The 23,881-nt window shown below is 39.1% G+C and overlaps 1 protein-coding gene and 1 long non-coding RNA gene across 2 annotated transcripts; both read left to right on the top strand.

Moving 5' to 3' along the window:
- The first annotated feature begins 3,599 nt into the window (after positions 1-3,599).
- On the top strand, positions 3,600-12,749 carry LOC125352386 (probable small intestine urate exporter). The gene is given in 9 exon segments (XM_048347476.1): positions 3,600-3,737; positions 4,304-4,537; positions 4,620-4,664; positions 4,666-4,708; positions 5,157-5,243; positions 7,530-7,648; positions 7,771-7,930; positions 12,172-12,306; positions 12,388-12,749. Coding segments are annotated over 9 exon segments (1,323 nt in total).
- Positions 12,750-12,862: 113 nt separating this feature from the next.
- LOC125352954 lies at positions 12,863-15,824 on the top strand. Its single transcript, XR_007211219.1, has 2 exons — positions 12,863-12,898; positions 15,452-15,824. It is a non-coding gene; the product is annotated as an uncharacterized LOC125352954 (long non-coding RNA).
- The last annotated feature ends 8,057 nt before the right edge of the window (positions 15,825-23,881 follow it).

Here is a 23,881-nt window from a genome sequence, read left to right as displayed (position 1 = left end):
AGTGGAAGGAGCTGAGGATCTGACCCTAGGGAAATGCTAACATTCCCCCATTAGTTGTTTATTAATAACAGAAGAGGGGTACCAGGCTGGGAGTATGGGCAGAGGTTGTTTCTTCTTGACCTACTTCATGCTGAAAAGGGGCTGTGGGCTACACTGGTTGTGGGGGACACTCGGGCCTGCATGCTTCTACCGCCGGCAGGAGGGCAGAGCATGTCCCGTTTGGGGCTAAGCTGTGATGGGGTCTAACCGGCGAAACCACCCGTCCCAAAGCCCCCCACGTTTAAAGCAGACTGGACGCAGAGATTTCAGGGAGCCATCTGGTGAGCTTCCGTTTATTCAGGGGGTGGACAACTGCATTTAAAGCAGTAATGATGGTGGAAGGAGAGGGACTTGGGGCAGATAGCAGGACGTTAGCGATTGGCTGATCTGGGCTGTTCATCAACAGTGGCACCCTAGGACCTCCTCCACGGGCTGACGTCATACCTGTGTAGAATCGGCCCTGGGCCCCGGTGGCGCCATTTTGGAGACTGACATGTGGATCCAAGACTGAGACGGGAGGGAGGGATGGTCCACAACTACCTCTTCTGGTTCCAGACCGGGAAAGAGGTAGGAGTGCCTTCCAGCCATGCAGCCCCAGGGTGAGAGGAGGGGAGGGTCAGTCAGGACTGCCCCCCTCTCGGCTACACCCAGCATCCCGACAAGGGGCGAAGTAGTCAGGGATCCCTTATTAGTCATTTGGCCTGGTACCATTCAAGAAGTATTTGTTTGGCAGTTTGGTTGGTAAAAGTCCTCGTCATTTCCATGAGAATGGTTATCAGGGCTAACAGGTGTCATGGTCTCTGCTGGCTACCTCCTGCAGCTTGGGCACATCAAGGAGTCACTGGGTCTGGGGTCCTCAGGTTCCAGATCTGTGCTGGGCAGAGAAGTGTAGTAAGAGGATGGCCTTGAACTGCAAGTTCCCAGGTGGTGTCCTGGGTGAGGTATGTTATCCTGTTAAAAGAGACTTTTGAAAAAGTCAGGCAAATGGCTGACAAGTTCACAGGACCAGTTAACATAAACAACATGGGAGAACACACCTGGGCACAAGCCAGAAAAGTTCCATTTGGAACATAAACCCAATTGTGGCTCATTACAAGGAAGGAGGAATTACTGGACTGGGGGCAGGAAGGAAGTATTTAGGGATAGTGGACTGGTTAGGAGTTACCAGCCAGAAGCTAATACTTATATTACTTATATATACATATGTATATATATATGTATATATATGTATATATATGTATATGTATATATGTATATGTATATGTATATATGTGTATATATAAGTAAATACCTATATATGTATACATGTATGTGTACGTACATACATATGTACATACATATGTGTATATATGTACACATATATGTATATACCTATATATACCTATACACACACACACATATATATGTGTGTGTGTATATATGTAACGAAGGCAAGAGTGCAAGGTTCTGTCCAGAAGGAAAATACACAGGTATGGACATTAGGTAGGTAAACAACTATTCTTTTTGATCTCCTGGCTCTGATTAATTTTGGAAGGGAAAGTTTAAATTGACTCCATTTAAGATGAGACTTCCTCTCCTCTTACTTCTCTCCATGGTTCCTCATTGTCAGGATTGACCTCGCCTTGAAGGTCTAGGTGCTCCTATCTTGGATATCTTGTCCCAGTTGGCATTCACGGTGTTTGAAGTCTAGGCCTGGGCACTGTCCCTGGGTACCTCTGCTCGAGGCTAGTGCCCTTCCACTTGAGCCACGGTGCTGCTTTCAGCATTTGGATGCTTCTCTTGAGCCAAGCTTCCAGTCTGGCTGTTTGCTGGTTAGTTGGGAGGTGGAGTATTGTAGGGATTTTTTTTTCTGCCTGGGCTGGCTTCGAACTGCAATCCAAGGAGTCTTAGACATAAAAGCCCTTTTTATTCCAATTAAAGCAACAGGAGAACAATAGGAATAGAGCTTACCTGTAACTTGTTGACCAACAAATACTTGCCAGAGTTCTGCTGTAACACTTAGAGAACAGCAGACTCAATGAGATCCATGTGCCATCAAATCATATCATTGAACCTTAGTGGCAGGTGGAAGAGAACACAAATGAATAACAATGAAGAGGGCAAAGGGTCAGGACAATGTAAAAGTCTCAGCTTCAGCAGATCCGAAGTGGTTGTGTCTTCCATCCCAAATCAGTAGGCTTCGTTATTCAGGTGTGATGGAGGCAGGCAGGAGAGATGAGTTGGATCTGGGTGAGGCTGTAGTGGCATCTCAGAGTCCCCTGGATAGATTGTCACACCTCCTGCTGGGTTGCCTGCAAATTTCTACACAAGTCTGGTTAAAGATATTTGAAATCTCTCCATATTCCCTGGTTGCTTACTCTGAGTACTATGGCTTTCGTAGGCTGGTGCCCTACTAGTTCAAGCATGGTGACAACTTTAAACAGCTTTTAGAAGGGTTGGGCCTTTAACTATCTTCCTAGTCACAAAATCCACACAGACCAAAGGCCAACTAAGTCTGCTTTCTGCAGCAGACACGACAGTTTCTGAGATATAGAGGGGGAAGACACCAATGCTACCCCAAGGCAACCCTGTGGCCACCAAACACAACTCGGATGTTTTAACCTTGGAGTAAGTCTCGGGTGCAACTCTGTAATGATGGGGCTGCTATAAGCCCAACTCTAATCTTGGGGGCAGGGGAGGGGCAGAGCCCGGGCAGGAGCACTCTGAGCCTGTCAAAATCTTCACAGGACTCCTAGATTCCCTGAGCAGTTTTCCATGCAAGAGAGAGAGAATAAGGAATCATTAGTAGTGAAACCAGGCTGTTTGCGAGTAGACTGTGGAGGCAGGTTCCTGTAGCCATGGACTGCCATAGTCCATGCAGCTAGTACACATGTCGACCTGTATCTTATAAAGCAAAATATCAATCCTGGGTCAGGAAAATTGAGGTTACCAGCCACATTTGCACACTTTTCCCAAAATTACTCTGGTCCCTTGATCTTAAAGAGTTTATGAGAGCACAGGAGAGAAAAAAATGGAGAGGCAAAATCTTAGTCTATACACTTGACTTTTAGCATAGATGGACATAAAGAATAACACACTGGTTTTACATCATTGTACTTGTACCACATGCTGCATATTAGAACCTTTTGGAGTATATAGACACATTTGCTTGTACCCAAACATGATCAGTTTGAGTTTAAAACCTGTTTTTTTTTCTTTTGGCTTGAAGTCTGGTGATAAGAGTCAGGATTGCCTCCAGGCTGTTCACTGTGACTCCACCCTCAGGCTGCAAAGATCAGTTTAACACAAGACTTTAAGTAAGTTAAAATAGTAGTCAAAAAAGCAAATAATTTTGAATCCATGATGCCAGTTTTTCCATGTTTCACCAATAGACAGACAAACAGACATACAGACAGTTGTGCACAAGCTTTGGGACATGCTTAGAATTTCTTTTTAATTGGCCATTGAAGTTTTCTGTAAATATTGTTTGATGTCACATTCTCTTCTTAGGTCTTTGCTCAACCCGGCATGGGCTGGCGTTCATCTTGCAACTCTGCAATTTTTCAGTTATTACACAACAAATGAGCTTGAGTATTGCTATCACTGCTATGGTAAACAATACAGCCACCAGCAGCAACCCCAATGCCTCCATAGAAAAACCCCCCACAGACTACTACCAGGACTACTGGAATGAAAGAGTAAAGGAATTTAAGGCAGTGGTAAGTTGGAGACCAGAGTCTGATTCAAGTGGCTTGATGTAAAGGACTATGTTATGAAAAAATTCAATGCTCTTATCTAGCAAATACTTACTGAGTATACACGATGTACACAAGTGTGTCTAAGGAGATTTCATTTCTGCTTAGTGTCTGTGAGTTTAACCATAGACTAAATTAAAATAAATAAAGAAATAGACCTTACCATTTAGTAGAAATAAATTCTTTCCACATAATGGTGAACATTGCCATAAAACAAGTTTCACAGATGATGTCTATTCTCTCTTCTTATAGATATGTTTGTTTAGCTTGTTTATACTGTTTCCATTCTTATAAGTTTTTTTCCTCCACAAACTCTCATATGTTAATTGATTAGTTATTTGTATTGGGATGTCCGGAGTGTCTTGCGCATATATTGATGTCAATTTATTTCTATAATGAAATGAATAGATTAGAGGAATTGGAGAATGTTTTAAAAGAAACAGAACTGCTGGTTTTTGTTTTTCTTCTCAAGTCTTTACAATAATGGCCACCATCTAACCAAAGACAGTAAGGTTCTCCTCGTCTTCTAGGCCCCTACATATGACTGGAGTCCAGAAATCCAGGGGATCATTCTGAGCTCTCTCAGTTATGGCTCTTTTTTGGCTCCAATCCCTACTGGCTATGTGGCTGGAATATTTGGAGCCAAGTATGTTGTTGGTGCTGGCTTGTTCATTTCCTCAGTTCTGACGCTCTTCCTTCCACTGGGGGCTGATGCTGGAGTGGCTCCATTTATTGTTCTTAGGGTCATGCAAGGTATAGCCCAGGTACTAACATGTTTCCCTAGCTAAAATGGAATATGGCTTCCAGAATGATCTCGTGTATCTAAGATGGAAAACTTTCCCCTAGGTTATGGTATCAACAGGTCAGTTTTCAATTTGGGTCAAATGGGCTCTGCCCAACGGAAATAAGTCAACTCACCACCATTGCTGGATCAGGTAATTTATATCCCAATCTCCCCTTATATAAACTGTCCACATGTACTCACCAGTGATCTATCAAGAGAATTAAGATATTATGTTGTAATTACTCTGGCTTCACAGTCCTTGATGTAAGCACTACCTTATTCTATCTTTCCTGATTAGAAATGAATATTGGCCACAAAACAAACATTCTTGTGTTTTGTACATATTCATCTTTTTTAGTCCCACAGAATCCTAATAAATCAACTAAAGAATGAAGACACAGTAGAAGGAATTTAAAACATACGTAGACTAACAATTATCTGTGATTAAGATACTACTGAGTAAAGGAACAGAATTTGCACCTGGGTAATTGTCCTTGGAGCTCAGACTTTCAAGTACCATGCAATCCATCTTTGTAGAGAGCAAACAGAACATGAAGGCTGGCCCTCTCACCTAGAATCTCTTTGTATCTTTTCTTCAGGAATTTTATTGGGGAACTCCATTGTTCTCATTGCTGGTGGTTTCCTCTGCCAGGCCATAGGATGGCCTTATGTCTTCTATATCTTTGGTGAGCTTTCCAATTTTCAGGTTTTAAGTTTTATGACAAAGAATGCTAGTCGTAATTTCTGTAGCAACTTATCTATGGTTAAGCAAATCCTAATAAATATCAATGCTGTGATCCTTGCTAGCTGACAAAAGAGCATTTAAGTCTTATTAGCCATGTATTTGGCTATAATAGTCATGTGACTTTAAAGACTTTATAATATTCCTTATGGCTTCATAATAATTTGAAAATATCTTTTAAAGACCATATTTTTGTGAGATTATTTAATAAACTGTTTAAACAAATAAAAATAGAATTCTCTTAAAATTTCTCTTATTATTATAAAAACCTACAACAACAAATTATATAAATTTGACTAAATCTTGAATAAAATACTGCTTGGACAGGAGAGTTATCAAGTTGCTCTCCAGGATGAGGCAGATCATGAGTGTCTTTGGGGACTACAAAATACACAGAGAGATACTCCAGAGTTTCCAAAGAGGCATTAAAGTTTTCCAAAAGCAATATTATACTACTTCACACTTTTTACTTGCACTGAGTTCAGGTTGGAATCTACCTAGCCACTGCTTTTGTATTTGTTTGATTATTAAAAAGTTCTCTGAAATTACATTTGAAAATTACCTGCATCCTTAAGGCCTTAAATGTGTGCATTAGAGGAAAATCCTCTTCGATAAAGGGCTTCTGTAACTACAGCTAAATATACTCATCAGAAAGTAATGTGAAGATTGAGTACTATAACATTTTAAAGTTATTCAAAAGAATAAAATTGTGATTTCATGCTGTTCATTTTGAGAAATTCAGTAGCATATAAAGCATATGGTTTCACTGTTTAATCAGTATTAACATCCTCCAACACCAATGTTCACCAAAGATGATTTTTATATCTATCTTTCTTTCTTCGTTTTTTTTTGTTTGTTTGTTTTTGTCTTTTTTTTAGTTTGGTGTCAGCCCTGCTACTTGAAGTCTCAGGGCCTTGAGCATTTTTGCTCAAGGATAGGTCCTATCATTTGTGCTCTACTTCTGACTCTTGGAGATAAAACTTTTTGACCTTTCGTACCCAGGCTAGCTTTGATCTGTGATTTTCAGATCTCAGCTTCCTGAGTAGCTAAGATGACAGGCATGAGCCACCAGCTGACGGCATACATCCCCCCATTTTGTTTTTCAAATTTTTATTATCAAACTGATGTACAGAGAGGTTACAGTTTCATACGTTGGGCGTTGGATACATTTCTAGGATGATAGGCATGAGCCACCAGCTGACGGCATACATTCCCGCATTTTGTTCAATTCCTTGTTAGAAAACTTGTAATTTTTCATTGCATATTCTCAAAATTCATTCAGTGAAGTATCTGTTGTTGGATGATTGTGGTAAAAAAACATGTAAATGACAAGTTAGTCAATAAAAAGAACTCTTAAGGTTTTCTTAAGATTCCCAAATGGGAAATTCCCAAATGGTGAATTTTAAGATAAGCTACATTATCATTCCACAGTGGTATTGTTGATTTCCACAACTCTGTCATAATGTTAAAGTTTCATTGCTAAGGACTAATTCCATGTCTAAAACTTGTCATGGTAATCCAACAAGGTGTAATATCAGGTGGTTTACTGGCCTTGAGTGAAAAAACAACAACAGGTGACAGTGTGATACCATGAGTTCCGCCCCAGTTCTGGCCCAAACTGGGGCAAGTATGGAGTATAGTCACACCATGATTCATGAAGAAGGAAAGATCTAAATAAATAAATGAATTTTGGGCTATTAACTCATGTGCTATGACAAGGTAAGAGGAAAGCATGGAAATGTTTAAAGAAGAACTTCATTTGGCTAGTAAGAGGAAGATGAATCTACACTTGAACAGTGAGGATAGTTTGAAGTACCAGAGGCAACCACAGGAATAATTTGTACCAGTGTGCTGTAGTTTCAACATGATACTACTTAAAATCTCCCAAATCTCAGTGTTAACAAATAGAGACTATCAATTCCACAGTTCTGTGGGACAGCTGGGTGGCTCTGCTCTCTGTTTCTCATCTGCCTGGAGCAATGAAACAGCTGGACCATAGTGGTTCTATGAAGACTTCCCAGAAGACATGTGAAGAAAGACAGTGGCCCTTCATTGCTAGGCAGGGAACTGCCCCCACCCCATTGAGAAAAGCAAGTAATATGGCCAAGAACCAAGTCAAATGGTGGGGACTGTACACCTAGGATAGCACCATGTGAGTGGTGTACATGCAGACAGAGGCAGACTATGTCTGCCATAGGAATGTTCTGCTAACCAGACCTTCTTTTCTTAGGTGGCATTGGCTGTGCTTGTTGCCTTCTTTGGTTTTCTCTCGTTTATAATGAGCCCAGGAATCATCCCTTTATCAGCTCTAGTGAGAAAAGCTACATCTTGCGTGCAGTGGCTCAACAGGTACATTGAGGAATTCCTCTGCAACTTCTCATGCTTGCCTAGGCATCCTGGAGGTAAGAAGTATCGCAGAACTGAGATGATGTTTTCTGATGGAGGGCATATTAACATGTGTTTTCTTCTAGGATCACTTGCCAGACTGGTCTCTGCCCATCAAAGATATGGTCAAATCCCTACCGCTTTGGGCCATTGTAGTCTCCTATTTCTGTCTATTCTGGCAGTTTTCTACTATGATGGCATACACACCTACATATTACAACTCTGTATTTCAAGTCAATGTCAGAGATGTAAGTATAGAGAAAGCTTATTCTGCCCCTCTATTTAAATGCTTCATCATATATATAATCTGGGTCTCCCATGGTCAAAAAATCAGGGAAATAGGCCACGGAACATATATAAGAACTGCAAGCTGAGGAGGGTGTTGGTGTCACACCTGTGTTCCTGGCTCCTTGGGAGGAAGAGATCTGAGGATAGTGGTTTGAGGCCTTCCTGGGCAAGAAAAACTGTGAGACTCTTATCTCCAGCAAACAGCTAGAAGTGGTGTTGTGACTCAAATTGTAGAGCACCAGTTTGAGTTAACATAGGAAATGCAAGCTGAGAAGGGTGCTGGTGTCTCATGCCTATAATCCTAGTACCTTGTGAGTTTGAGAACTGATGATAGTGTTTTGAGGCCAGCCTGGGCAAGAAAGTCTGTGAGACTCTTATCTCCAAGAAAAAGGCAGAAGTGCAGTTGTGGCTCAAATAGTAGAGCACCAGGTTGATCTAAAAGAGCTAAGGAAAAAACTCCAGGCCCTGAGATCTAGCAACAGGTATGAAACAAATACAAGAGAAAGAAGGAAGAAAGGAATGAGGAAGTCAGGAAGAGAAGAAGAAAGAAAGAAAGAAAGAAAGAAAACAAAAGGAAGATGTAACAAAGAAAGAATGCAAGCTGGTTAACTTGGGTTCTCGATCTCAATCTGATTTACCCTTATTCAAGCCCAGTTGCATAGCTCTAGGTGAGATAATCACAGAATGTCCTATTTTTATGGTGAAAATTTTATACTCAATCAGCATTTGCAAATAATACTCATTTGATAATGTAAAAAATTAAGAACTAAAAAGCAAATTCTGCCTTGGGAGAAAACTATGATAGAGATGCATAAACAACCTATGCTGGGAATAAGAATAGTAATAAGATATGAAGTTCTGAGTAGAACTTATACAAAAATTCATGCATCATTGTTTAAAAGCATCCTCCTTAAGTATATATTTAGGAAGACAAATACACACAGGTGTGCAGCTGTCTGGATTATTACAAAATGATCAGATGACTAGTTGACTGCTAGGAGTCTTCAATGTCTGTTAGATGGGTCACAGAGGAAGGGGGAGAGGGAAGTGGGTGGTGGGAAGTTGGGAGAAAAATGAGGGAGGAGGTAACAAGTTTGATAAGAAATGTACTTACTACCTTACAAATGAAACTGTAACCCCTCTGTACATCACTTGGATAACAATCAAGTCAATTTTTAAAAAAGTCACAGAGCATCTGGGCACCAGTGGCTCAGGCTTGTAATTCTAGTTAGCTCAGAAGGCTGAAATCTGACAGTGAAAGTTCAAATCCAACCCAGGCAGGAAAGACTGTGCAAAACTCTTATCTTCGATTAATGACCCAAGAGCCAGAAGTAAAGCTATCGCTCAAGTGGTAGAACATTAGCCTTGCACAAAAAAGCACAGGGACAAGGCCTAGGAGCTGCATTCAAGCTCCAGGACTTGCAGACATTCAGGAAATGATGCACTGTATCAGATGGGTGTTAGTGAAATGCCACTACATTGCTATTATAAGCTAAACCTAAATCCTTAGAGAGCAATCATCTCCTGTTGAGGGCACTTAGAGTAAAATGTATGGAAGGACCAATGGAGAGTTGACTTTCTTAGCAGTTGTTATAGTGTGGGGAATAGGCCTGCAAGTAGGCTGGAGGACAGGAGATCAGAAAGCCCAAAGAGGCAGAGGGTTGGAAGCAGACAAAGAAAAAGGAACCAAGGGTAGGAAGTGCAGGCAAAAGGATGCCTGCTGAGTGATTGACAGCCTAAGCTTCACTGTGAGACTGGGTAAGGAAATGAGCTGAGGGGGAGAGTGGAGGATAGGGGCTGTGGATATGGCCTAGTGGCAAGAGAGTGGAGGATAATTCATGGAAAGACAAGTGAGAATAGATAGCAGAACTTCTGAGGTTGGGAAACCTAGAATCCTAATCTTTGTGTAAGTCACATAAAACCTTGATAACCTTGGTTTTACTCATCCACAAAATGAGCCTCTTGAAGCAGAGAGAGCTAACTTCTTTTCATTACAGAAAGTATATATACAACAAGGACGATCTCTTTGGAATTTTCTTTTTTTTTTGGCCAGTCCTGGGCCTTGGACTCAGGGCCTGAGCACTATCCCTGGCTTCTTCCTGCGCAAGGCTAGCACTCTGCCACTTGAGCCACAGCGCCTCTTCTGGCCGTTTTCCATATATGTGGTACTGGGGAATCGAACCGAGAGCTTCATGTGTAGGAGGCAAGCACTCTTGCCACTAGGCCATATTCCCAGCCCCTGGAATTTTCTTGGATAGAATTTTAAGTTAGAGGTTGAATGATCATAAGAATGATAAAACACTTTTAGAATTACATAAAATTTGACTTTATAAAAGTACATAAAGAATGAAAATTCTTCCTCCCTATTCTCAATTTTCTTGTGTGCTTTCTGTTGTTATTGTTTTTTTTTTAAATTTTGTTTTGCTTTGTTTTTGTGTGGGTACTAGTGCTTGATGCTGGGCCTTAACATTATCCTTTGTGTTTTCTGCTGAAATCTGACACTTAACCATTTGAGTCTTACCTCTACTCTTGGATTTTTGGTATCTTACTGAAGATAAGAGTCTCATGAACTTTTCTGCCCTGGATGGTTTCAAGTGGTGATGCTCAGATTTCAATCCCCTTAACAGGCAAAATTAATTACAGAAAGCCACCATAACAGGCTGAGAGTACTTTTTAAACTTCTTATATAGCCTTCTCTTGTTTCTTAATTATAGTGTAAGCATATATGAATGTGTCTTTTTATTTTTACTAACTTTCTATAGAAAATATTGGAAGCTACATATGCAACCTATATTATTTATTAATGTATTCATTCATTCATTTTACCACTAAATAAGTTTTTGTTTTTGTCTGTTTTTTTTTTTTGGCCAGTCCTGGGCCTTGGACTCAGGGCCTGAGCACTGTCCCTGGCTTCTTCCTGCTCAAGGCTAGCAATCTGCCCCCTGAGCCACAGCGCCCCTTCTGGCCGTTTTCCATATATGTGGTGCTGGGGAATCGAACCAAGAGCTTCATGTGTAGGAGGCAAGCACTCTTGCCACTAGGCCATATTCCCAGCCCCACTAAATAAGTTTTGAAGATCCTTTTGTGTCAGTGAAAACCTTTCTGGACATAATTTGTTTTCTTTTCTTTTTTCAGTTGTGGTGCTTGAACTCACAGCCAGGCCTTGCCATTGAATCTCTTTGTCCTCACAACCAGCTGTCTTCCATTTGAGTCACAGTGCCACTTCCAGTTCTGAGTGGTTAATTGGAGACAAAAGACTCATGGGGACTTTTCTGCCCAGACTGGCTTCAAACCACAATCCTCAGATCTCAGCCCCCTGAGTATCTAGAATTACAAGAGGGAATCATAAACACCTCACCAATATTTGTTTCGTTATTCAACCTTTTTCTCAAAGCTGCAGAAGAAAATATGTTACTTTGTCATATGGTTTCACAACAGTTTCTGGGGGAGTAAATAGTTACATTTGAAATTGGTGAGTTCATTTATTGTTAAATTGCACTCCATAGGAAACCAATAATATTTATGAGTACCAAGTACCCTTCTGTGGAGTTTTGGCAGTTTGATCCATGAAGATAGCATATCACTATTTGTTTTATTATGAGTGGGTAGGGTAATATGAAACATTTTCAGAGGCCTCTAATATTTCTCATATATAAATAGTATTTATCCTCTATTTTTCTATTATGCTATACTGTCTTTTAAATATGTATTTCTATATGAAAAACAGTATTCATATTTTTGTTTTTCTTTAGTTATTTTTCAGGTAGGAACTTGTGTTTTTGCCCAAGGCCATCTTCACATGCTGTACTTTCCACCTATGGCTTTCCATGTCTATGAACCTGGAATAAGATATCAGGGCAAGCACACACGGCATATTGTTTGATATGGGAAATTTGCTTGTTTCATGGTTTGGCCTTAAGCAAGATCCTTCCAATTTTTATTTCCTAAACAGCTCAGATTATGAGTGTACATAACCCATTGTGCCAGGCTTAAAAATTACTATCCAGCAATAACAACAACAAAAGTTATGTGCATATTTTCCCCCAAGCACAAAAATTGCCGGATTCATTTCAGTAACAGGGAATTTATAGGAAACCTGATCCATGTCAAAAGAAAACCCATAAGTATGGATGCTTCATTTGGGGATCAGTTTATGTCATAGGTAGTATCATTAATCATTTTTTTTCCTTCTGATTCTCATAATGGCATCTTGTCAGCCTTACCATCTATTTCGAGCTATTTCTGTGTTATCCTTGGAGGTCTATTGGCAGCTTTTCTTTCCTCTAGAAAAATCCTCAGACCTATTACCATCAGGAAACTTTTCACTGCTATAGGTAAATATTTAAGCTTAATTTATGCTGAATTTGTGGAACTCTAGGAGCCTCTTACTTATCACTTTTGTCCTTCTGCCACAGGGGTTCTCTCTTCCACTGTGGTCCTCTTGATTCTGCCTTGGACCAAATCCAGCTTCAGTACCACTCTGGCCCTCTTTGTATTGTGTTCTTCCTTCAGCAGCCTCTGTAATTCAGGAGCCATATATGAAGGGTGTTTTCATGTAGAAAAAAGGATCAGAGTCAAATTTAGGAATAAAGAAACCACACAAACTAAGCACAAACCACTAATCTGCCTGTGTATCAACCATGTTGAGAAGTTCCTACAGGTCACCCCCTTGAAAGGTTCAAGGTCTAGCACAGGATCATACAAATCAGTAGTACAGTTCATTCAGGCTTTCATAAGAGTGAACACAATTCCAAGCAGCCCCAGAGATAAAGCTTAAGAAGAAACAGAGATCAACCCCTTTGTTTACATGGGACTGTTTTCTTTCTTCTCATCAGGTATGCTGGCTTTCTCAGGGGACTATTGCAAAACTTTAGTCATATGTCTGGAGCCATTGCTCCTATTGCTGCTGGATTTTTCATTAGTTAGGTGAGGATAAAAGTTCTGATGAGAGGGGCTGGGGATATAGCCTAGTGGCAAGAGTGCCTGCCTCGGATACACGAGGCCCTAGGTTCGATTCCCCAGCACCACATATACAGAAAACGGCCAGAAGCGGCGCTGTGGCTCAAGTGGCAGAGTGCTAGCCTTGAGCTGGAAGAAGCCAGGGACAGTGCTCAGGCCCTGAGTCCAAGGCCCTGGACTGGTCAAAAAAAAAGTTCTGATGAATATTTACCAGAAAAACGAATGCATGTGTCTGGTTGGTTCTTATACTCTGGCAGAATAGAAATAAAACCAGGGGCAGGAAGTGCAGTTATAGAAAGCCAACACAGAATTTAGCATAGGGATATTAAGGCCACTCAGAAGAGTGATCAGAGGGCCTGGAAACCAATTGTCTGCTGTATGGTCAGAGACTAGCTATTTTCTGTTGTCTTCCCCAAACCTTTCCTCCTTTCTTTAGGAAATTTGTCAGATTGTCATTTGTTTGTTTATAACAGTCAAGACCCTCCCAACCACAGGAGATCTGCCTGAGTTTTGGCAAAATCCAAGGGCAGTGGCTTTCAGTTGGCAGAGGAGGGCCAGCCTGAATTGCTTAGCTAGTCATTACCTTCAACACCTATATAAGGTAGCAGTGGATGTCACTCTCAGTGTATTTTTGTTTCTTTCTCAAACCTCATGAGGGTTCAAGAACCCTCAGCTTGCCTTCATTTCCAGATCAGCTTATGCAGACAAATTGCCACATGCATGGGAAGTAGTAAAGGAGAAAATTCATTTGAATTTATGAAAAACAAATTTCCAGAAATATTTGTGACTTGCTCTATAGTATAGAGTGGTCTGCTATCTTGGCTGCTTGTGATTGAGAGATTTTTCAACATGTAAGATTTTCAACATTGAAAAGTCATAACTCAAGTATGGTGGTACATGCATACCATCCTTAAACTCAGGAAATGAAGACAGGAGGGTCATGAATTCAATTCCATCCTCAGCTACATAATGAGACCCATTCTTAAAAAAAAATTACAAGGTTAAAAACATTGAGGGCTAGGAATATAGCTTTGTAGAAAAACAATTGTCTGTACAAGGCTCTGTGTTCAATACCAAGCAAATCAAAACAACAAAAACCTCAGCAGTGCCAGGGAAAACATGATGAGCTGATCACTCCACATAGAAATCCAACAGGTGTTGACAGATGAACTGGAAGAAGCCGAGTGAATGACTGAATGAGGCTCAAGTGATCCACACATAATTTCTCATGAATGATCATACAGAAACATCAGACAATTGTAGTTTGCATAGTCTTTTATATCTGTGCAGCCTTCCATCCTGGAAGATGCCCCTAAAATAGCCAAAATAAGCCTTATGTAATTTTGTAGGCCTTTTTTTCCAAATCTTGAGAGAATTGAGGACGATGAATTTTAAATTTGAGTTTGTAGCTCATCTGAATTTCATGTTGAGACTTAGGCTCAGACATGAATTAATTATTTAATTAAAGACCACCAAATAAAGATAAATTTGACAAGCTGAGGATTGCCTGAGTATTATTGATATAAACCTTACATGAAGAAAGACACTGATGACATGTACTTTAATGTCTTTTTTTAACTTTCCAGTGGTTTTGCACCAAGAACTTAGGAAAATGAATGAGAATAACAAGATAAAGCTTTTGTAAAAATAAAAATCAAGTCTATTCTGTGAGTGTTTGTGTGTGTGTGTGTGTGTGTGTGTGTGTGTATACTCAGGCTAGAAATCAGGGCCTGGGCACTGTCACTTGGCTTTTTTGCTTAAGGCTGGCATTCATCCACAGCTCCATAGCTGGTATTTTAGTAATCAACTGGAGATAAAGATGTCATAAACTTTCTATCTAAACTCTTTTTCTGCCTCCTGAATACCTAGGATTACAGGTGTGAGCCATAAGTATCCTGTACTCTTCTTGTTTTGGGAGCTTCAATTTCCTTCTAGCCACTGACTAACACAGTAAGGAAATCTTCGCTTAAGCGGAAATCTCTAACCTCCTTTTTCCTGCCACATGATTCATATATCCAGACATTAAAAAGTATTGAGTTCATATTTATTGAATAAGTATTTATTCAATACATAATGAATGTTAACAAGTGTCATGCTTTCTTTAGGCAAATAAAAATTTTTCTCCTTGTGATACTAGTATATAGGAAAGAAAATGGCGAAAACTGATGTAAAATTCACGATATATTCAATGGATGTGAGTTCAAAGCAAGTAGGGCATACTAAGGGAGTAGAATTTTAATTTAATTGGGTTGACACAAGGGACTCCCAGAAAAGCTAACATTTACGAAAAGACTAGAAGAAAGTGAGCCAATGCTGCCCCACATGAGGAGGATTCCAACAGAGTGAACTACCAGTGCACTGGCCTTAAGATAGAAACAAATCTGCATATTCTAGAAGGCTCATCAGCCTAGGTTGAACTGGAGTTGGGAACAGCAGGACATGGAAACACACAAAGCCTCTGTGAAGCAGGTGGGACAAGAACTGGGTGATTCTACTAACTGGAAGTTTTTCTTCCTCCAGGATTCAGAGAGGGGTTGGAGAAATGTCTTCCTAGTTACAATTGCTGTTAATGTCTCAGGCCTGATCTTCTTCCTCATCTTCGGCCAAGCAGAAGCACAGCACTGGGCTAAAGAGCAGAGAATCACCCACTTTTGAGCAGAGTGATGTGTGAAATCTGATGCTTCCTTCATTGCTTTGCCTCACACACTTTCCTCATTTGTACCTGTTTGAATGACTAGCCCTTTCATTGAAATTGGCTTTGTTTCCAGTATGATCTCATAGACCTTGATTATGTAATACTGAAGGCTTTACCCAGCCTGGAGACTTCCCAGAGATGGAGAAACCTGGTTGTTTCAATGAGCTTGTGAAAGCACAATTTTGTTAGAATGCTTCTGCATCCTCTATTCTTTTTCCTCATAAAAGCGCCAAAGGCTGGAGAACAATTTGTCACCAGAATAAGAAGGAGCTAGGAACACAAAAGTGACTGTTGCAAGTCACATGTAGAGTGCTATCCTTTGCCAAAGGCTCCAAAGACGAAGCCAGAGAGCTATTATCAAAAAAAGAGTAATCTCAGAAAAGCATATGATCTACTGTGACCCCAGAAGACTGAGCAAGTGAAATTTTTCTCATGTCAAATGAGAATTGTTAAAGGGTTATTCTGAGATGTGGCAGAGGGAAAATACTAAATTATGACAAGGAGGAAAGGATCATAAAGAATCAACTCACTATCACAACAGGAATGAAAGTTCCTCCAGCTAGTATAAGTGGGATAGTAGACTTCAACTAGTATAGACAATTATTTTTATTTCAGTGGATGCTGGCTTTGAATGTATCACATCTGCACCACTCAGACATTCTTTGTAGTTCTTTCACAACTAACTTTGTTCTGCCATCTTGACCCCAGCCCCACATCTCATTTCTGAAGCGATGCAGATTCCTTGTATCTTAGTGAATGGACATTGTCCATTCTTTCTTATCCTTCCAGGACATTTATTCATGATGTCAGTCCAATCATAAGTGGTCTTTGATTCTCTGATTATTGGAAACTTGCTAACCATTTAGTCGGTCTCATTCATCATTCACTTATTATCCAAAAACGTGCATAAGATCCATACTGGCTTGACTTCATTCCAAATCTCCATGGCATGTCTGCACATATACATGGTATATCTGCTTTCAGCACAAAGATCATGAAAGAGAACAAAGGCATTCAAGCAGTAAACAAAAACTAATAAACACATTAAGTTTTATGGAAGCACGGTAGACATCAAAATTAGCTTGAAAGAGTGTTCTATCTCAGGAGGGCAGTAACTGTATTCAAATTATCACACAAATGATTTGTAATGACAGCTCTGAAAAATGAAAAAATGAAGGGGATACCACAGGAGAAGAATGACTGACATCTGGACACAGTACCTTATTCTAGTAATCCTAGCTACTCAAGAGTCTGAGATGGAGTGGCTGATAATTCGCAATCAGCAAGAGATTCCATCTCCCCAAATAATCAACATAAATTAGGACTGAAGGCATATTGTAGAGGACCAGTTAAGCAAGCAAGCTGATTGAGCTTGAGACCTTGAGTTCAAAACCTGATACCACTTAAATAAAACAAGTGAATGATAAATGAAAAACCCAGAGAAGAACTGGGGATGAATTTCACTAGAATTATTTGCCTACTATGTGGATAAAAGCAGAAACAACATCTCAGAATAGCAGGAATGGAGAATGGACAATGTAAACCAAGCAATTTCTGTACTTAAAACATAAATAAATGTGTAGTAATTTGAATGAAGGAGAGAGCACATCAAGGTTTCAACTGAGCCAAGGTCTGAAGGCAAACAGCAAAGACTTAATGTCAAGAGAGAACAATTAATCTGCCAAGTGTGTAAGAAGTATCTATTCAGAAGGCTGATCTGAGGACTATGATTCTAAGGGCAGATGGGCAGAATAACCAAGAGACTCTTATGTCTAATTTAATGAAAAGCTAGAAAACAGGAGTGAGTCAAGTAGTAGAGTGTCAGGAGTGAGTGCAAAGCCCATGTGAGAGGGAAGTTCTTAGTACAAGCCCTGGTAAATGACAGGAGGGAGAAAGTGAGGTAGACAAGGGAGGAAGGGAAGAGAAGGAGAGAAGGAAGAAGGAGAAGGAGGGAAGAAGGAAGGGAAAGGAAGGAAGGAAGTAAATAAGGAAGGAAGGAGGGAAGGAAGGAAGGAATGGAAGGGATGGAAGGAAAACATGTGCTTGTGCACATACAACTTGAGGTTGACATATCAATATAAAAAGTGAAGTAAAAAATAAAAATTATAAAATAGAAAAAGGGAATCAATTTACATAATGAAAATAAGTTTGCAATTAAGATATACTTATCAAAATCTTTGTAAAATAACATTAAAATATAAAAAAGTAATTGCTTAGGCCTACAAAAAGGAAGTGAATAGAAAAAAGTATGAAAAATATCTAGCATAACTTTCAGTACTTACTAGGTCAGATTCTGTACATTAAAACAAGAATGAATTATTTACCAGCCTAGCTGAGGTCAGTTCTATACCTTCAAGGTTACAGATGTCTAGGGTTTATAGATGCCCTGCCACCTCCTTCCTCTCCCTGGTAGAAGGTTCTGGAGTAGCCGTGCTCCTGTTTTCACTGTCTCCCTTCTGAATTCTGAATTTACCAACTTCACAAGTTTGGAAATCATCATATTTTCAAATTATGTTCTACGCACATTCATGTAAGAAATTTTTGCAATAAAATATTCAGATAAGAGTCTACATTTGTAAACTACTGATTGTAGTTTCTTTGCTTTAAAAGAAGTCGTGACTAGACGCTAGAACAGATTCTGCTTGATTTTCTTAGCAAGACAATTCAGAAATACACCATGTTTTTGTGCCTCTGTTTGTGACTTTAGAAGCAATTGTTATCTGAGACTTGGCTCTTTCATTTGGTGGAGATTCCAAAAGAGCGCTAATTCACATCTATTCATTCTAATTTTTGTATCAGATGAAATAATATAAAAATAAACTAACAATGTCAACATAAGCTTCACCCTTATTATTTCTTACAACTAATAACATTTAAATCATAAGGGCACAGTACTAGATTCTGGTTGAGCACACTGAAGCAGGTTCTTTGTCTCCATCATTTATTTGTAATTCATTTTAGGGTCACTTGTGTAGTATCTCATGTCTTAAACCATTATCAAATTTTTCAGATCTTATATTAATTAATCTCTAGATAGCCCTTGGCAGAGGTATTTGCCCTACCTTTTTTTTTATTGTCAAACTGATATACAGAACGGTTACAGTTTCATGCTTTAGGCATTGGATACATTTCTTGTACTGTTTGTTACCTCCTCCCTCATTCCCCCTCCCATCTCCCCCTTTCCATTTCCCCCCATGAGTTGTTCAGTACATTTACACTAAACAGTTTTGCAAGTATTGCTTTTGTAATCGTTTGTCTTTTTTACCCTGTGTCTCTCGATTTTGGTATTCCCTTTCAGTTTCCTAGTTCTAATACCTGTATACACGGTTTCCAATGCACTCAGATAGGATACAGAGTTAGTGAAGGTATGACCACAGGAAGGGGATTCAAGAGGATCATCAATAATAGAAGCTACGTTTTCACATCGCATGTTGAAAGTAATTACAACAGTGATATAACAATTGTTTCCATAACAGAGTTCATTTCACTTAGCATCATCTTTTGTGTTAGTAAGGGTATAGCTATTGGGCTCTTGTGATCCTCTGCTGTGTCTATGGTCTCCCTCATTGGGAATAATTAGCACAGGTTTAGGCTAGTCACAGCAGAGGATCACAAGTGCTCTACCTTTTTTTACTTCTCCTCAAGATATCATATTAACTAACTCTTATTCTATTTTATTTTAAGGCCCTTCCAGTCCCCCTTGCAAACTCCTCTTTCTTATGTCTTACTGTTGGGCAGATCTAGACTCTCAAATCTACACTCCCCAAACCTAATGTCTCCCCAGAATTCCATAGCCTTATATCCTCTAGGGGGTGCCATTTCCACAAAGATGCCGTAGTTTCAGATTTAACATAGTTTCCCCTTCTCTTCCAAACCCCCATTTCTTCTTATGGTCCATTTCAGGAACTAATTCTCAAGTTCGGTGTCTTCTGTGTTCCCAGTTTCAAAGACTGTCCTTAATCTGAGCCCTTCTTGCCTTTAGAGTCTAGTACTTTGCCTTTCTGTGGCCTACTCTTGAATTTCTCCTTTAGGAAATAAAAGGTGGAAAATGATGCTTGCCATATTAATGCCTGCCATCAGGAAGAAGATTTTATGCCAGGAATATTCTAAATCCTAAGGGACTGAAAATACAAAGTAATTAGAAATTACAGATCTTATTTTTATGCTTTATAACATTTAAAATATAGTGTGAAATATAGACTAAAGTTTTCATTATAAAGGTCCTTCTCATCTGTGGTTAACTCCTAGGTATTTTTTTGAGGGTGTTTCAGGAGGAATTGATTTCTTGATTTCAATCTCTCTTCTCATTTCTTGGATACAGAGAAACTATTGATTCTTGTAGGTTAATTTTATATAGTGCTACTTTACCGAAGTTTTGTTCAGCTACTCTGGAAAGCACTATGAGGTTTTGCTCAAGAGGCTAAACACAGAGCTCCCTTATGACTCATCAATTCCAGTCTTGGGCATTTATCCAAATGATCACAAACAAGCCACACTAAAGCTGTCAGCACAACAATGTTCATTGCAGCATAAATTATGCTAGCCAAGAAATGGAATCAACTCAGATGCCCCTCAGTTGATAAATAGATTTTTAAAAATCTGGTACATATACATATTGGAATTCTATGCTTCCATCCCCAAAAATGACATTGCTCTATTTGTAAGGAAATGGAAAGATTTTTTTTTCAAATTTTTATTATCAAACTGATGTACATAGAGGTTACAGTTTTATACGTTAGGCAGTGGATATATTTCTTGTACTGCTTGTTACCTTGTCCCTCATACCCCCCTCCCTCCTCCCCCTTTCCCTTTCCCCCCGTGAGGTGTTCAGTTCACTTACACCAAACAGTTTTGCAAGGATTGCTTTTGTAGTTGTTTGTCTTTTTTTTTAACCCTGTGTCTCTCAAATTTTGGTATTCCCTTTCAATTTCCTACTTCTAATACCAGTATACACGTTTTCCAATATACTCAGATAAGATTACAGAGATATTGTAGGTACAACCACAGGTAGGTGATACAAGAACATCATCAATAATAATAGAAGCTACAGATACAGATGGGACATTGAAAGTAGTTACAACTGTGATATAACAATTGTTTCCATAACATGGAGTTCATTTCACTTAGCATCATCTTATGTGTTCATAAGGGTATAGCTATTGGGCTCTTGTGATGCTCTTCTATGACTTGCCTAAACCTGTACTAATTATTCCCTATAAGGGAGACCATAGAGTCCATGTTTCTTTGGGTCTGGCTCACTTCACTTTGTATAATGTTTTCCAAGTCCTTCCATTTCCTCACAAATTGGGCAATGTCTTTTTTCTGATAGAGGCATAAAATTCCATTGTGTATATGTACCACCTTTTCCTGATCCATTCGCTCTCCGTTGCCCTTCCCCCTCAAGGTCAAAGCTGAACCCCTAAACTTGGGCCCTTAACTTATCACATCATGAATATCTTCCACCATGAGAAAATGGCACACTTGGACCAGTTTAGGGCTTGATAACCATTCAGGTTTGAGAGCTTATCAAGTTCTTGAGCTATAACCCAGGCTTCAGAGATTATTCGAATCCTATAAATGTGTGCTAAATTACTTGTGGTTTTTGAACTTTTTACACTAACAATGTGATAATGGAAAATCTTCTTTTAGAATAGCTTTTGGTATTTATAGTTAGTCTTGATAAATACATTTCTTTACAAATACTGATTAAATGTTTATTATGTATGTAGATACACTATTCTAAGTCCTGAGCAAACACCAGTAAATAAATTAAGCCCAAACTCCTGGTTTTGTGGAACTTATATAGTCCTCAAATTTCACATGATATTATCATTATCATTATCATTACATCTTCTTTAGAGTGAGAAAGTTAGATCAGATTACCTGCTAGAGGACTCACTAATAAGTGGTAATTGAGCCATAAGCATTCTATTATTTAATGACCTAAAGTGGGATTACAACCTACAGTAACTTCTAAAGGAGAAGGTACTTATGTTTATTGGAGGGTTCATTGAGTTAATAACACATATAAAATAGTTGAAACAGAGCTTGCTGCATATTAAATGCTGTTTGCAGGTATTATACTCCATTCACAAACAATGAAAATCCTTGTACATACTTCAGTTCCTTTGTATGCAAGTGAGTATAGCTTCAGGTAAAACTTAGCACAATGAATTACTGGTTAAAGTCCCTTGGAGTTTTAACCATTAATAGATATTGCCGAATGCCTCTTTTTATAGGGACTGCAGTAATCTGCATGCTCATTGCATTAGTCATCTTGGGCTGTTACTACAAAATCCCACAGATTTGGTAGCTTACACACTAGAAATGTATTTGCTTATGTATTTTGCAAATGTGAAGGCTGGAAAGTTGCAAGGTCAAAGTCTGAAGGATCCAGTTTCTGGTGAGTGCTGTTTTCCAGGCTTATTCTAGTTCCATCTTCACATGGCACAGGAAAAAGGAGAAAGACAGGGAAGAAAGAAAGGGAGGAGAGAAAAGGGAAATCAAGAGAGGTAAAGAGAGATTAGGAATGGAAACTCTGGTGTTATTTTCTTCTCTTTTTTCTTTCTTTGGAGGTACAAGAATGTAAACTTAGGGCCTTTGGCTTATCAGACACATGCTCTACTAATTGATGTCTCTTAGGCTCCCCCACTTTTCACCTGGGCTAGTTACTGACCAAGTTCCTCCTACCTATGCCTCCAGGAGTACAGAGATTACAGGTGTGTGGATCCTCCTGGCTTGCTGTGATGAAGGTTGTGATAATTTATTACTCAGATCCAACCATTGTCCTCCCAGGCTCCACCTCCCAAGTAGCTATAATTACAGGTGTAAGCCACCATTCCTCACCCAACCTCTCATCTTCTTTTGAGGACACTAAGCCTGCTCTGTGAGCCCATCCTTATGCCCTCATCTAAACCTAATTACACCTGACAGGCCCCACCCACAAATATGATGGGATAATGGGTTTGGTCTACAACAATGAACTTTGGGGGATACTTGGGCCATAGCTTCCATTGACAATATATTGGAACTTTTTTTTTTTTAATTTGAGCTGTGTTTTAGAAAATTTGGGGCTATTATAGTCTCAAAGGTAAAAATTATCTAATTTTAATTTATCTTTGATATTATAAAATAGCTTACTAAATGTTTAAAATCCACTTATATTAATTGTTTATTTTCATTACACAATTTCCTGCAGAGTTATTAGATATTTTCACCTCTTCCTTCCTGCTATGATTCTTATGTTCAAAATTAGTTCTATTTTTAATTGTCAAAGTAATGTACAGAAAGGTTACAGTTACCTACCTATGGCAGTCTGTACATGTCTTATGAGACTTGTTACCTCCTCCTTCATTTAACTCCCACCTTCCCCCTTCTCTGGCTCTCTCCCCACCCTCCCCTGGGATGTACAGTTGGTTTACAGCATATTGACTTGAAGGTATTGTTGTTTCATTGGTTTGCCTTTTACTCTTCGTCTCTCCATTTTGTTGTTCTCCTTCCCTAGTTGTGATAAACCTACATACAATATCCAGTGTACCAAAGTCAGTTACAGTGACAACAGGGGTAAAAGCATGGGGAAAAAAGGCAAAATAAAAAGGCATAATTTCATAGGGTATATTGGAAATAACAACATGAAAGATTAGTCACGTATTTCCAAATCTTATAGCTCATTTCTCTTAGGATCTTCTTATGTGATCATATATACATTGAAATTGAGCTTGTGTTCCTCTGCTAGGACTATCCTAGACAAATACTAATTATTTCCAATGAATGAAACCAGAAAGTTCATGTTTCTTTGGGTCTGAATCACTTAACTTGGTCTGATTTTTTTTTCAAATTGTTACATTTCCTCGCAAATGGGGCTAAGTATCATTTCTTTTTTTTTTTTAAAGCTTTAGGAATAGGAAATCTATAAAATGCTATATAGAACCAATTTTGTCATTCCATCAAATTCCATTAGGAAGGACAAAATTCCATTAGGAATGACAAAATTAGTTCTATATTACATTTTATAGAATTTCCTGCTTCTAAACTTTTGAAAAAATGGAATGATACCTTAATATTTCATTTGGTAAGATTTATTAATTTTTGTCCACATTGGCTTCTGGATTTGCTCTTCAAGAGAGACAACTGGTCGAAAGCCTCAGGAACAAATTCAGAAAACAAGTCCAGGAATTTAGAATGGAAGTCTCGAAGGACCTTCAGAAAGTCAAGAAAGAAATGGAAGCAAAAATAGATACAGTCTAAACCTTCGT

The sequence above is a fragment of the Perognathus longimembris genome, chromosome 6, assembly GCF_023159225.1.
Source record: "Perognathus longimembris pacificus isolate PPM17 chromosome 6, ASM2315922v1, whole genome shotgun sequence".
NCBI classification, from domain to species: Eukaryota; Metazoa; Chordata; class Mammalia; order Rodentia; family Heteromyidae; genus Perognathus; species Perognathus longimembris.
This window is presented reverse-complemented; position numbering and strand designations above follow the sequence as displayed.